Source organism: Lagenorhynchus albirostris, chromosome 3, assembly GCF_949774975.1.
Source record: "Lagenorhynchus albirostris chromosome 3, mLagAlb1.1, whole genome shotgun sequence".
Taxonomy (NCBI): Eukaryota; Metazoa; Chordata; class Mammalia; order Artiodactyla; family Delphinidae; genus Lagenorhynchus; species Lagenorhynchus albirostris.
Genome location: NC_083097.1, coordinates 109,436,862 through 109,451,580, shown reverse-complemented (window position 1 = coordinate 109,451,580; position 14,719 = coordinate 109,436,862). Strand labels below are relative to the sequence as shown.

Here is a 14,719-nt window from a genome sequence, read left to right as displayed (position 1 = left end):
AGAGCAGGAGACCCCGTGATGCTTCCAGAAGCCTGTGGCCAGGGAACAGACCACACCTGCCCATGCCCTGCCCAGCAGCAAGACTCTTCTTTGTGTCTACACGTGGCTCAGCAGCATCCCCCACACCCCCTCCTCATGCCTACGGCAGGAACTTGACTCAGGCTGTCCATCTGGGGAGCCTGGGGTTGGCAGTACCTAGGCTCTTGGGAAACAACTTCGTCTTTTGTGAAACTGCCAGAGGAAAAGGCAGTTGACAACTGCTTCCCTTCTCCCTTCTTCATCCCCTCCCTACAAGACAAACCGATGGGGAATGAGCCTGAGTCCTGCTCTCTTGGGCTGCACACCTGTGTTGGAAGTACAACTCAGGTGACTGCTGGCCAGGTTTGATGAGTGGGGGACGCTGACCCAGGCACTGCCAGGGTGTCTCGAGGGGGACTGATGCAGATACTGGGTCGCTCACATACCCACCTCGGTCACGATGGTGGACAGGTAGATGTCCTGGTTGAACTCCCAGCCATCCAGGCAGCCCTCTTGCTCCAGCTGCTCCAGGTCCACGTCGCGCCCCGGCTCCAGCCCGAGCGCCGAGAAGTTGACGATCGTCGCGAGCCGGTAGCGGCGGCAGCTGTGAGGCACCTCGCGGCCGTCCTGCAGCTGCAGCGGGAGGCTGTGGTTGCGCCACACGCTGCTCAGGTTCGCGGTGTCCGGCACCCGACAGTGGTGCTCCGGGGTCCCCGCCAGGAACACGACTGACATACCGTTGAAGCCGTTGGGGATGATGCTGGCGCTGAGCAGGAAGAAGATGAGGCGCTGGAAGAGCCCCCACTCGCCCAGGAAGGCAGTCACCTCGTCGTAGTCCTGCATGCTCCCCGCCGCTGCTCTGCAGTTGGCAACGAGGGATGATAAGAGCGCTCCCCGGACAGTGTCGCGCGGTGGAAGGCGTTCCCCGGGGGCGTCAGAACGTTCTCGCGGGCCAGGCCGGCTGCGGGAAAGCGAGGCGCGCGGCCTGCACCGTTCCCAGGAAACGGGCTGCGGGCGTTGGAAGGTTCCTAGGAGCTGGACGCAAAGCTGGAAGCCACGGTAGAAACTCGGGACCACACCCCGATCCCGGTTGGGGCGGGGCAGGGCGAGGCAGCGGGCTGGATGGGGTGGGGCTCCGGGGCGGCTCCGCCCGTGCTCTGCTCCTCGCCCCCGGCGACCCCGCCAGACACCCCGCTGAGGCTAGGAGGTCAGCGGTGCCGCCTCCGTACGGAAAATAGGCCCAGTTCCCGCGCCCCATCCCCGGCCCCCGCGCCCCCTAGGTGCTGAGCGCCCAGCCCCGGGCTGCCGGGTAGGGCCTCACGGGCAAGCGGGCGAATGGGAAGAGTCGAGGCCGCAGAGCAAGGTCTTTGAGAGGTCGGGCCTCGACCCTGTCTGTCGGCGTCGCCACAGACCTCGTCCCGGGCAGGGGTCCTCTGCCGCTTCCAGCCCGAAGGGGGCCTCGGGCGGGGCGCTGACGGGCTAGTGCGTGGGGCCTGTGCTCTGCGGGCGCAGGGGCGACAGGAGCGCGCCCTCTCCTCTGGCCCGCCGCAGCGCAAGTGGCCGGCGCCCGCCCACCCGGCGCTCATCAACCCCCAAGCTGGATTCAGTCACCTGCCGGCGGCTTCGGGACAGCCCGGAAAAGGGGGAAACAGGGATGATCAAGATCGCGGTGCGTCAGAGACAAGCTCGGACTGAGGGGAGGTGGGGAGCAAGGACTGCCGGGTCGTCCCAGGATCCTTTTGGGGCCTCTGGAGAACATACTACACGGAGCTTGGTCCTTCGTGAGAGCACGGTAATGGAGGCCCAGCTGTCACTACTCCTGGGCTCTGATTTTGATCCCCTGGGGCTCTTCATTGAGGCTGGCTGCCAGAGTCTTCTTGGACTGGAGGCCTCAAGTTTGCAGAAGGGGCACCCCATGGTCCGGTAACAGAGGGAGGGAGGAAGGGAGGAGGAGAAGGTCCAGTTTGCCGCCCAGTTCTGGCAGGGTAACCAGAGCAGGGACCAGTCTGCTCGTGTCCAGGCTTAAGGCCCCTCTGCTGTTGTGTGAGCTAGCCTGGGCCTGCAGTGGGAGTCCTGGGGTTCCTGAGGCAGATGTGATTGACAGGATGAAGGGCCCATCTCTTTGGAGATTTTGTACAAGTGTGTTTGCTTCTCCAGGTGCTGGTTAAGAGGTGGGAGACGTTTCTGCCTCATTTTTTGTAGCCTCCAGTCTACAGGGAGAGGGGCTTCCTACCGCCTTGGAACCTCAGTTTCCTTATGTGTAATAAGACCATATGTCTAGATGTGCCAGGACAGCTGTGATTTATGCCTATTAGTCCAGTAGAATTGTTAATAGCGTTTCCCTTTCCTTTCACAAGAATCCTTCTTTGAACAATATTTCCTGTGGTCATTGTCTTACTTAGCTTAGATTTCAGCCTCCCCTGTCCCCCAATGAAAAATCAAAGCCTAAGATAAGAATTTATGTGGAGATCATTTATTTATAGTAGTGATCCCAAGGAAAGGAGTGAAGGACTAGGTAGAGTGAACAGGGAAGGAGGTAAGGCTGACACAAGACTGTGTAATTGAGCTGGTCATTGGTACTGACCAGGATCAGTGACAGTGATGTGCTGTGACATCAGAGCTTGAGACCAAAGGAAAAAATTAGTAATAACTGATCGTATCTTAAAATTTTGATGTTTTGTTCATCATGGATTTTTATATTCGTTTTGATTTTTAAAAATACTATGTTAAAATATTATTTATCTTGATTATTGAATTTCTTGGCACCCCCTTAAATTTTGCACCTGAGGCAAGTGACTCACTCTTTTTACTTGCCTTAGCTTTTTCCCAACCCTAATTGCTGTGGGTAATTGGGATTTGATCCAGCTGGGACCTTCTAAAGAGCCTTAGAGAATGAAGAGGCATTTGTTTACTAGTTCTGGCTCCACTGGTCGACTCCCCTGCACTTTCAGGGTGTACATGTGTGAGAGCCAGCAGGTACCACTTCACAAAACTGTTTGCCATAGCCCATGAGTATATGTAAGTCCATACCTTGAACTACTTCGCCTGCCATACAAAATGAATGCCCAAGTACACTGCTTATAGCTGGACCATTGGGAGGATTTCCCTTCACCATTGTCCTTTAGGGCCACTCCTAAGTGGGGCTATGTTGCAGTAAAACAATCCATTTTTTGGCTGATAGCACCTGTGAGACAGGGCTGAGTATTTTTTTCCCTCTATCAGTTGGTTGTAGAGAACCACCCCCATAAGACCATAGGTTTGAGTTGAGAGAGAAGTGGTGGTATAGCTGAGGTGTAGGTGTCATGGAGTCTGAGCCACCTGTTCATTAACTTACCTGAACTGTATGGACCTGCTCAATCCTGATCCTAACTCTACCATTTCTATTATATGATGGATTGCTTATGTGCCTGCTTAATCTTATGACTTGATAGAATTTGACAATAACTAGCTCTTACTGGATATTTCTAGTTGCATAGACCCTTGATGTCCCATTGGCAGGTATAGCCAAATAGCTGCTTTTCAAAAGGCAAATAGCTCCCTGCTACAGAAGGCATGACCTTGCTCTGGCACCCTAGAGATCTTACTGAAACTCTTTTATTATGGCTTATCAGAGACTTTACCCAGCATCCTTATCACCATGAACACCTCTAGCAACATTGATTCTGCTGGGTCATGTGGACCAAATGGCAGGGAACCTTGTACTATAGTTGGACACATTGTAGAGCTCTCTCTTGCTCTGGGTTTCACTCAAAGGTGGGAGCCTTCCAAGGCACCCATTAAATGGGTTAGAGCAGTATTCTCACCAAGCACTATGTCTTTTTATTAGTGGTAGAGGGTACAGGGTACAACAACTTGCCTTTACCTTACAGAGGATGGCCTGGCATGCTTCAGACTACTGGATCCCTAATAACTTCACCAGTTGGCTTCAAAATAACATGGGGCTTCCCTGGTGGCGCAGCGGTTGAGAGTCTGCCTGCCGATGCAGGGGACACGGGTTCGTGCCCCGGTCCGGGAAGATCCCACATGCCGCGGAGCGGCTGGGCCTGTGAGCCATGGCCGCTGAGCCTGCGCGTCCGGAGCCTGTGCTCCGTGGCGGGAGGGGCCACAGCAGTGAGAGGCCCACGTACCGCAAAAGCAAAAACAAAAACAAAATAACATGGAATGAAAGAAGTGGGTGAGGATATAGATGAAATAAGATTGGCCATAATATTGGTCCTAGGGTTTCATTTTACTACTTTGTCAACTTTTATATACATTTAACTCACTCTGGAACAAAAAGGTAAAAAAACCTTCACCAGCATGGAAGGCCCTCAATCATACTTTTTATATCCCATCTTCTGGTATGAATGTGTCTTACTAGGACATCTGCTCACTAGGTTATGATATATTAGCATTATGTCATCAGTACAGTGGACCATCATGATGTTCTATGGAATATCAAGACAAAGTCACTAAATACTATATTGTGACAGAGAGCCGGAGAATTAACATAACCTAAGGGCAAGACAGTGATATGTACTGCTATTCATCCCACATAAAAAAAGCTTTTGATCCTCCATACTGAGGGATAAAAAGAAGAAAACCTTTGATGTTGGTGCTAATCTCTGTAATTCCTCCAAGGAGGTGTTTTTACTTCTGATGTAATAAATTGGTCAAAAATGTGGGTGTGTTAGAGGCTTCTGTTTGGTCCTTCCTACCATAATTTCTCTTATTTAATAGGACAGGGAGTAAATGGTAGGGTCTTGCCAGCTGCTAAGTGTCTCTCTCCTAGGTATGCACTTAGGGACCAGGGAACTACTAAAGATCCAGTGTGGATCTTTAAATCCACTAGACTTGCTTGCAGGAGAACTCCATTTACCACCTGGCTTTCATGAGCCCCCAGTATAACTGGGGGACCCTAATGGTGCTTCCTGTCCATTAGTATCAGGGCCAGCTCATACTCTGTATCCAACAGCTCTTGACAGCTCTGGGTCTTTCCCTTTCCTCAGGCCAGAGTTACTCAGGTTAAAGGCCACTGCTATGGACTGAATTGCGTCCCACCCCACCCCACCCCACCCCCCACCCCCCACCAAATTCATATGTTAAAGCCCTAACCTCCAGTGTGGAAGTATGGTTGGAGATGGGGCCTTTGGGAAATAATTACGTTTAGATTAGATCATGAGGGTGGGGTTTTCATGATGGGATAGTGCCCTTATGAGAAGGGACACCAGAGAGATATCTACAAGCCAGGAAAAAGACTCTCACAGGAACTGAATTGGCCAGCACTTGATCTTGGACTTTCCAGCCTTCAGAATTGTGAGAAATAAATTTCTATTGTTTAAGCAACCCAGTCTGTGGTATTTTGTTATAGCAGCCTGAGTAGTCTGAGATAGCCACAGATCCCTTACAGGGAAAGATTGGGGAAGTAATTATCATAAATACTTTTAGCAGTATAGGAGGGTTCTTCCTTAAAGAGACTTGGACTCCTTTTCAATTAATAGGCTCTGAGCTCGTGAACTGGCCTGGATCTGGGAAATTTATGAGGAAACACTATTTTCCATTGTAGCAGTTGTCATCAGCCTTCTGATCACTAGCTCTTCCTTTTGGGGGTGAGGTTGTTATATAAGTCAAGTAATAGTCAATCTGCCCATTTATTTAACTCCTAGGAAAAGCGTGGTGTATTAGCCATCACCACAGATCCCATGGGTTGAAGCCCTCTGGTTGCCCCTTTGGTCTGTAATTACATCCACCCTGCCTCTGTTGTTTAAGTGTCACCATCCAGCCTCTGCTATTCTAGAATCCTACCATCCCTGCTAACACTAGAGATCCACACCTGTGCATTTTGTATTGCCTTAGTGAAGGGAGTGTCTGATGAACTTGGCTTGGGAATATAATCCGGTGATAGGTTCTCTGGTCTTGCATGTTAAAAACAATCTAACATTCTCACTCGCCTGGGCCTTCTGACTCCTTTGATACTGTCAAGAAAGCTCTGGTATTTCCACCTCATTTCCATAGGCCATAATTGTATCCAAGTACCGAAGAGCCATCTCAGAAGCTTATGAAGATGGTTTTATGTATCCTTGCTTGGATGTTAAACCCAGCGTAATGAGAGAATGCTTCCAGATTAGTAAATTCCCACACATTTTACCCCTGTTCCTACCAGAACATAGGTCCTGTCATTTTTTCAATATATATGCTATTTCCTTGTGGATCAGGGACTGTATTTCCCCACTTAGGCTGTGCTGAAACCTAGTTCTAGTATAGAGACCATGAGGGGAGGTAGGGAGGATCCGGAGGAGGATAGGCGTCACCTCTGGAGCCACTTGCCTTAGGAGGAGCCTTGGCAGGGATTCCAGTCAAGGAGAGGCTACTCTCCTGTAGTATGGGGAAGAGAGCTGCTGCTGCTGGCCTTGAAGGTTTGGGGGAATCCAGGAATTAAAAACTCTCAATTAACGGACCCAAATGTCCTTGTTCCATGTTCCAGGGTTCCGTGTATTTTGTATCAGGGCCATGACTTTGTCATAGACCTAACAAAGCTGTGCATGCAGCCTTTTGTTGTAGCTCTCCTACCCTTATAGTTACATCAATTAAATAAGCCCTGGGTCTGATTTCCAACACAGTCTGTCCTGTGGCTGCAGGAGATAAAGGTCTCTTTAAAAGCTTCTATGGAGGCCTCCTGGCTTTCACAGTGTACCTTGAGTTTAGAGTTGGCTGACCTGGGACTATCATTTCTTTTTCCAAGGCTTCTAAAGCACTTAGCAAAAGTCAGTCAAGGCCATCATCCTTATAATCACCATTGTCCTCATATGTTCTCTGTGCCATAACCAGGGTTTCTCAATCTTGGCACTATTGAAATTCTGAACCAGATTATTCTTTCTTGTGAGGGGCTGTCCTATGTATTTCAGGATGTTTAACAGCATCTCTGGCCTCTACCTATTAGATGCCATAGTACACTCTCCTAGTGGTACCAGGCATTTAGCAATGTCTCCAGACATTGCTAAATGTCCCCTGGGGGGTAGAATAGCCCCTGATTAAAAAGCACTGACACAAGCCAATGCTTCACTTTCCCCTTGCATCTCTGTCTAATCTCTAATCACAGGAGTTCTGGTAAATGATGCTACTGCATGCTGGGATTATTACCATCCTACTTACTAACAGTAATGGGGTCCTTATCTCTGTTAGAAAGGGGACTGTTCCAGTTCTAGAGTCCCTTCCTTGCAAGTCTGCCTTCTAGACTGCCTTCTATTTGGGAATGACTCTAAGGGAACAGGAGTAAGGGATGGTGGAGAGTAAAACAGAGAAGAAGAAAAGCAAGTACAAAGGTACAGCATAGGGTTGTTTACAGCTGTGGGGACCTGGGGGAATGTGTCTCAGAAATGTCTAAGATTCAGAAGTAGGCAACATTAATCCATAGGTTCCCACCCTTCTTGGTTCAGGTGTGCCCTGTGGGGTGTTAACCCCCCAGTACTTCCAGATTGCACACCCATGCATGTTGAGCGGGTTTCTATATGTGTTCCATGCCTCAGCGTCTGAGGAGTCCGGGAGCAGAAAGTGAGAAGTAAGCAGCACAGCTGAGATTGGGATACCCCAGAGAAGCTGGTGGCTATATCAGTGGCTGGTTGCTATAAACAGTGTGCCTGGAATATCTGAAGTTGTGAGCTTGAGGAGTCCTATGTGGTCATCCTACTTATATATGACCACAGAGGATGCAGCCTGTGCTGCCCTTCATTGGGTGCTGCCCAGGAACATGAGGAAGGCTAGACCCTGGCAGCCTCATTTATAGGTTCAAACCCTGCCTCTGCTCCTTCTGACCAAAAGGGCCTGGAGTCAACTATGTGGGGCGGGTGGATCCCTGGGCCACCCCCTGGCACCCAGGCAATCTGCTCCAACCCAGACACCTGCCATGTGAACACTAAACCAGTGGTTGGGAAAGGCAGACGGATGAGATTGCAAAGGTTGGCAGAGGATAGACCATACTTGACCTAAAAGATTCTTAATTTAAAAAATTTAATTAGTTAATTAATTTTTATTGAAGTGTAGTTGATTTACAATATTATGTTAGTTTCAGGTATACAGCACGGTGATCCAGACACATAAATATCTATATCTCCATATATATATATATATATATACTATATATTTTTAGATTTATATTTTAAAATATATATGTATTTCAGTTATATATTTTTTCAGATTCTTTTCCCTTGTAGGTTATTAAAAAATATTGAGTATAGTTCTCTCTACTGTACAAACCTAAGTGGAGTCACAGTAGGACAGTCAGCTTAAGATTGAGCCTGTAGGGGAAGAACCATCCCTTGGCTGGGCCTTTGAGCTCTATCCTCCCAGACTAATTCCAGTGGGACTGGGTGAGACTACAAAAAGAGGGCGGGGGAAGTTTGGAAGGGATCTATTATTAGGCAGTGCAAACAACCCAAGGCACTCTTGAGAATGAGCATTTGGAGAAGAAAGGAGAAGCTGGGCCAGAAGCTTGAGGAGGCTGGTGCCTCAGGGACAGGCAGGGGAGTGGACAGGAACACAGGCTGAGAAGGCACTGCATGAAGTGGGAGGGGGAGGTGGTGAGGAGTCAGAACAGCCCATTTAGCGCAGGGATCCGAACCTGACCCCAGGCCCAAGTCAGGCAGGTGTGGGGGTGGGTTCGTGCAAGCCAGAGTTTATGAACAGGTGCTGTGGGCACCAGCCTTGTCTACACCCAGACCCAAAGCTTCAGGGGTCACCTTGACTCAGCTCATCTTCCACCATTCCATGCTCCATGGAGGAGCCTGGCCCTGTGTGAAGAGCTGGTGCATCTGAGCTGCACTCTGGGCTGTTCTAGGGACCTTGACAAGCAGAGATAGGCCAGCACCCTTCAGAAGTGGCCTGGCAAGTGTCACTAGGCCGTCGGTAGGACAGGCAATGTTCTCCAGGGAAGATGCGTACTTGCGACTGCCCTGGGTGCTCTTGCCATGGAGATCCGCTAACCAGCGTGTGACCTCGGCAAGTTTCTCAACCTTTCTAAGCTCATCCATGAAGTGAGGATAATAACTGTACTTCCTTTCAGGTTTATGTGAAGATGAAAGAAGAGTAATATCAGTTCACTAAGGACTTGAAGATGAAGACCTGGGACATATTAGCTCCTATGATATTTCTTACCCAATTTGCATCCTCTGAGACTTCCTCTGAGTCTGTAACCACTCTGGCTTCCCATGAAATGTGCCTTTAGGCCAAGAATACCCTGGAGAGAAGCCGAGTGTCCTTCCACTGCTGCCTATATTGGTAAAGAAGCTGGTGTATGGTGTGGTCCTTCAGCCTCTGAGCTTCGCTAACCCAGTCAGACTGGGGAGACAGACCTGCTCACAGGGCTGGTCAGTCAGGTCTCTGAGCCCACATGGCTGAGGCCAACCCCAGACCCTGCAGGAATAGGTAAGGCCTCTGGCAGCCTTTCCTGGGATTTCTAGCCTCTGCCTTCAGCCACAGATGGTCCACATCAGACAGGAGCAAAGATAAAATTTGGTTTCCAAGTAGTTTCCTACTTGTGGTAGAGGGGGCACAGAAGAACAGTCCTTGCTTATTACAGACCCCTTTACTACCCTCATTTCTTTTTAGACTTCCACCTCTTTTCAGAGGTGCTAAGGACTATTTTGTGGGAAAATTTTGAACATTATGTGAGAAAATGATAAACCAGGAAATTACCCAGAGTTGTAGAAAGCAAATCAGGGGTTAGCATGGGGACTAAAGTCAAGAAGCTGTTACCCTGGGTAAGAATGAGCCCCAGGATGGAGCTGCAGTGCAGATAAGCTGGGCAGGGGGACCCACAGGTGGAGGAGGGGGCAGGGCACTCCCTGAGTGGTCAGCAGGACTCTCTGGGCCCATAGCCCAGGCTTCTGGGCATCACAGTGCAGGTCACAACACCCCTAACTCAGCTGTTCATGGGCTGTTACCACAGGGCCAGGCTGCTGTGCCACCAAGAGGGGCTGAGTCCTTGGCCAGGAAGGGAGGGCTGGCTTGAAGGAACATCTGGGTTTCTCCTGCCCTCACCCCTTTCCTTGGTTCTCAAGGTGGAAGGTGGGAGAATAAAGCTTATCACACAGAGAACCAGAAAGAAGGACTCAGTTTTCATTTCTAGCTCCTTGGAGGGTCAAGGAAGCCTGTAAGAGTCTGGAAAAAGATCTTGAGGAAGCTGAATTTACAGATCAGCACAACTGCAATTATGGGGACCTGAGGCAGGGCTGTCAGCAAATTTCAGCAGGGACTGCACCCCATGGGACCTTGTGGGCTGGGTTCAGGAGTTTAGACTTTGTCCTAATGGGACTTTGTCCTAATGGGAAGCCATGGAAGCTTTAATAGACAAGAGTGGCATAGTCAGATTTGCATTTTAAAAATCTCTCTTTGGGCTTCCCTGGTCGTGCAGTGGTTGAGAGTCTGCCTGCCGATGCAGGGGACACGGGTTCATGCCCCAGTCTGGGAAGATCCCACAGGCCGCGGAGCGGCTGGGCCTGTGAGCCATGGCCGCTGAGCCTGCGTGTCCGGAGCTTGTGCTCCGCAATGGGAGAGTCCACGACAGTGAGAGGCCCGTGTACCGCAAAAAAAAAAAAAAAAAAAAAAAAAAATCTCTCTTTGCTGTTGGGTGGAGAAAAGATTGAGGGGCCAGATGGGAGACAGGAAGGCCAGTCAGGAGGCTGTTACAGGCCAGGCAGGAGAATGTAGGGGCCTGAACTGGGGCTTGGAGCTATGGAGGACAGCTATGGAGGCTAGTTAGGGATTAGTCAGGGATGAATGCAGTCATGCCAACGAACTGGTCTCCTTGCTTCCACCTTTGCCCCTTACAGTCTATTCTCCATACAGCAGACACAGTCATCCTGGTTAAAACATAAAAGCCCAGGTCATGCCACTCCTCTGGCTTCTCCTCTCCGAATAAAAGCCAAAGTCCTTCCTGAGGCTTACAAGGTCAACGTGGCCAGTCTTCCCACCCCCACGTCTCTCTGAGCTCGTATACTTCTACCGGCACCTCACTTACACTACTCCAGACATTTCTTCGCTGTTCTTAGGACAGGCAAGCACATGTCTCCTCCTCCCTGCCCCGTCCAGGGCCTCTATGTTCCCTGCTCCCTTGGCCTGAAATGCAGTTTACCAGATATCCACACAGATGCTCCCTTACTCCTTATTTTCTACTGTAATATCCTATTTATTTCCATTAAGCACTGCTTATCATCTGTGCTTTTTAAATATGTTTGTTCAAAATGTCTCCTAGTATGTAGCACAATGCCTGGAACATAGTAGATTCTTAGTAAATAATTAGTTGAATGAATGAGTTGAGGTTGAGGTTGAGGATGCAGGAATGAGGCAGTTGCCCTCTAGGCCTTACCTCCTCTTGAGGGTTTAGGCAGTATGCCAGCAGAAACTAGGAGAGCAAGGTGAGGAGGAAAGTGGTAAGAGGCAGGGAGGCCCAAGGTATGTGTGTGTCAGAGAGAGGGTCGGTGCTGGCCCCAGGGCCCCTGCACCTCTCCATGCCTGACCTGAGATCTGGGCAGGATGGTGGTAGGTCTGGGCCAGGCTCTGACCAAGGAGATCATAGGCTGTGTCAGAAGAATCAAGAAGGAATGGAAGGGGTAGGATGGAGGGCATGTGGATGGGAACTACTACTGATTTTGCCTGGGGATGGGCCGGCCAAGGCTTTGCTCTAGGGGAGCAGACAGTGGAGCTGGGCTTTAAAAAGTGAGTAGGAGTTTGCTGAATGAAGAAGAAAGAATAAAGGCATTTCGAGCTTGAGAAAAGGTCTGAGGGTATGAAAAGCCAGGATTGCTCAAAGAACGGTGAACAGTCTTGGGTAGCAGAGGAAGTAAGACACACGGTCGGTCAGCAACCTGCAGTCCAAGAGGCCTTAAATGGTAGGTCTACAATTGATCGGTCAGGGGCTCTATCCTGAGGGCCCTGGGGCCATGTTGGCCAGGGGAGGGGGTCCATGAAGCAAGGGAATAAGAGAATTCTCCAGCTGTCCTGAAATGGGCCGCAGAAATGCTTAGGAGGCAGAACCCCAGACACAGTGATGGGTAGGATGGGATGGCTGGGGAGAAGGTGTAGAGAATGATGTCCAAGCCTCTGGTTTGAAGGCCCCTGAGGTGAAGATGTGAGAGAGGGGCAGGTTTCGGGACAATAATGAGGGGTCGGTCTGGGGCAGGTGGGCTGGGATTTCTGAATTGGGGACCCTAGATCTGTGTCTCCTCCTGGAGACTCAGATGCCCCGTCTCAGGACTGGGACCCTGGGTCACAAAGGCCTTGTTCCGCAGCTTGTCCCAAGCTTTTCATGGTCCAGCACATTTGGGGTCAGTCAGCACCCCTGGGCAAAGGAGGTAGTTGGGGGACTGGGTAGAGCCTGGGCCTTGAAGCAGGGAAGACTGGCAGCTCTGGCGCCACTCCTCTTGGCTACTGCCCCCCCCACCCCCCGCAGGATGCCTACCTTGGCAAGGGTTGATCTGGTTGTGAAACCGTGTACAAGCCCCTGTGTCCTTGTCTTTTGAAGTAAAAGGCTGACTCAAGAGTTAGTGATTGGGAAATGTGAAGATGTAGAAACAAAGAATAGCTGTTGGGCTGGGAAAATGGTAAAAATTAGACTATAAATCTGTCACATGGCAGAATCACCGAACTCCCAGTTCCCTGAAAGATATAAAGGTCTGACACACATTACTAAGCTGTGTTTATAGGAAGCAGCCCCCCTCCCACCAGATGAAAACTGCTGACCCCAAGAACATAGACCCTAGACTGGTTAAAGCCAGAAGGTTGATGATGCTTGAAACTTCACCTTATGCCAACCAGTCTGAGAACTGTCCACAAGCTGATAATGCCCTGCTCCTTGAACACTATAAAACTCCTCACTACCCCCTCCAAGGTGGGTCACCCAGTCTCGAGGGCATTAGCTCACTGTGGCCCCCTTTGCCTGGCAAAGCAATCAAAGCTATTCTTCTCTACTTCACCCCAAAACTCTGTTTCCGAGTTTCTATTCAGCACTGGTGAACAGAGGCTGAGTCTCCGCAACAGTTGCTGCAGCTTTGCTTGATCTTGATCTTAATGGTACCTGGGTAACTGGAGGACCCCTCAATTGGGGTGGGTAGGCCCCGTGTGGGGAGGTGGTGACTGTGGGATTAAGACGAGTAAGGGCGGCTGCTGGGAGTGGGGAGCCAGGTTTCGGCAGGTTTGAGTCTGGGAGAGGGGTGGGGGCCTGTGCCTGAGGCTACGGGATTTTTTCACTGGAGATCCTGAGCCTAATAGCTTCCCCCGCTGCGGGCCAGTCCTCTGCTCACCGTATGAGCCGGTGGTGCCTGACCTTGTCTGCAGACTGCACGGGCCTGCAGGACCAGGGCACAAGACTCCAGCCACTCAATTCTCAGAGGACACTTGCACACTGCCCTGTGCTCCTTGAGGCAGGGGAGGGGTGGGATCCGCGGGAGGAGCCTTGGAAGAAATTCCTAGGAACTAATTAAAGCAGGAACACAAGATCTATAAAAAGAAAATGGAAATAAAAATATACCAGAGTACTTCACAACACTCTGTCAATGAAAAAAGTTAATCAATAGTCAACCTAAGAAAGAAATGAAAGATTTTATTTGAGCCAAACTGAGGATTATAGCCCAGGAGACAGTCTGAGAGCGCTCTGAGAACTGTGCGTAGAGGTAGGTGGGGAGGTCAATATATATGTGATTTTGTTTAAGTGGATACTAGCAATCCAGCTCACATCTCAGTAGAAGGTTGCTGCTAGCCATGAGCAACAGACATCTTAGTTAATGGTTTTAGTGCTTTTCTCAGTATGAGAAGATGCAAGAATCAAGGTTCTTAAAAATTTCTCCTGAAAATATCTAACTCTCTGAAGGCCTGTTCTACCACCTTTCCCAGAACACAGAGTGCCTCATCCTGATCTTTGCCTTGAATTCTTTTCAGGGTCTACTGTAGGTCAGTGACTGAAGTGGCTAATGACTTGATTCTTGTAGAACTGGATGGTGGGCAACACTCTTTATTTTACAATCCCTTCCCTTTCAGTCTTAATTTCAACCGAGGTCTGGGGGCCATTTCATGACCAATTTGTCCCATGACACTAGGAATGTTCATTCCCAGGTCAGTCGAGGATTTCATTGATAGGCCACTCAATGTGCTATTACTGGACTAGGCCCTGTTAACAGTAACTAAAGGCCTCTGGACTGCCTATCTCACTAGTCTGTTATGGTCCAGGAAATGGTTCCCTCTTGTTGCTTCTTCACATATCTAGAGTTACACTATCACACTCATTGATCTTATAGATCTATATATTTGGTCAGTCATTTCAAGTTGCCTAATCATTAATTTTATCTGAGGCTCAGTCACACATTTGGTAATGCAAGAAACAATAATCTGGCAAAATAGGCAGAATATAAGAAATATATCGAGGGCTTCCCTGGTGGCGCAGTGGTTGAGAGTCCGCCTGCCGATGCAGGGGACACGGGTTCGTGCCCCAGTCCGGGAAGATCCCACATGCCGCGGAGCAGCTGGGCCTGTGAGCCATGGCCGCTGAGTCTGCGTGTCCGGAGCCTGTGTGCTCTGCAGCAGGAGAGGCCACAACAGTGAGAGGCCCGCGTACCGGTTAAAAAAAAAAAAAAAGAAGAACTATATCGAGTAACATTAATAAGGTCACAAGTAAGTATTTAAGCTAAGAACTTCCACTAGGTGTGGCCCAGTATTTACCCAGGTCGTCTGACCA

The 14,719-nt window shown here is 49.8% G+C and overlaps 1 protein-coding gene across 2 annotated transcripts in view; it reads right to left on the bottom strand.

The window, feature by feature from the left end:
- SLC22A4 (solute carrier family 22 member 4) overlaps positions 1-1,197 on the bottom strand; it is a 49,892-nt gene extending 48,695 nt beyond the window's left edge. For both annotated transcript variants that reach the window (XM_060143552.1, XM_060143553.1), the window contains exon 1: positions 469-1,197. In XM_060143552.1, the coding sequence (XP_059999535.1) occupies positions 469-861 (393 nt within the window). In that variant the 5' untranslated portion in view covers positions 862-1,197. The remainder of the gene's footprint in view (positions 1-468) is intronic.
- Positions 1,198-14,719: the final 13,522 nt, after the last annotated feature.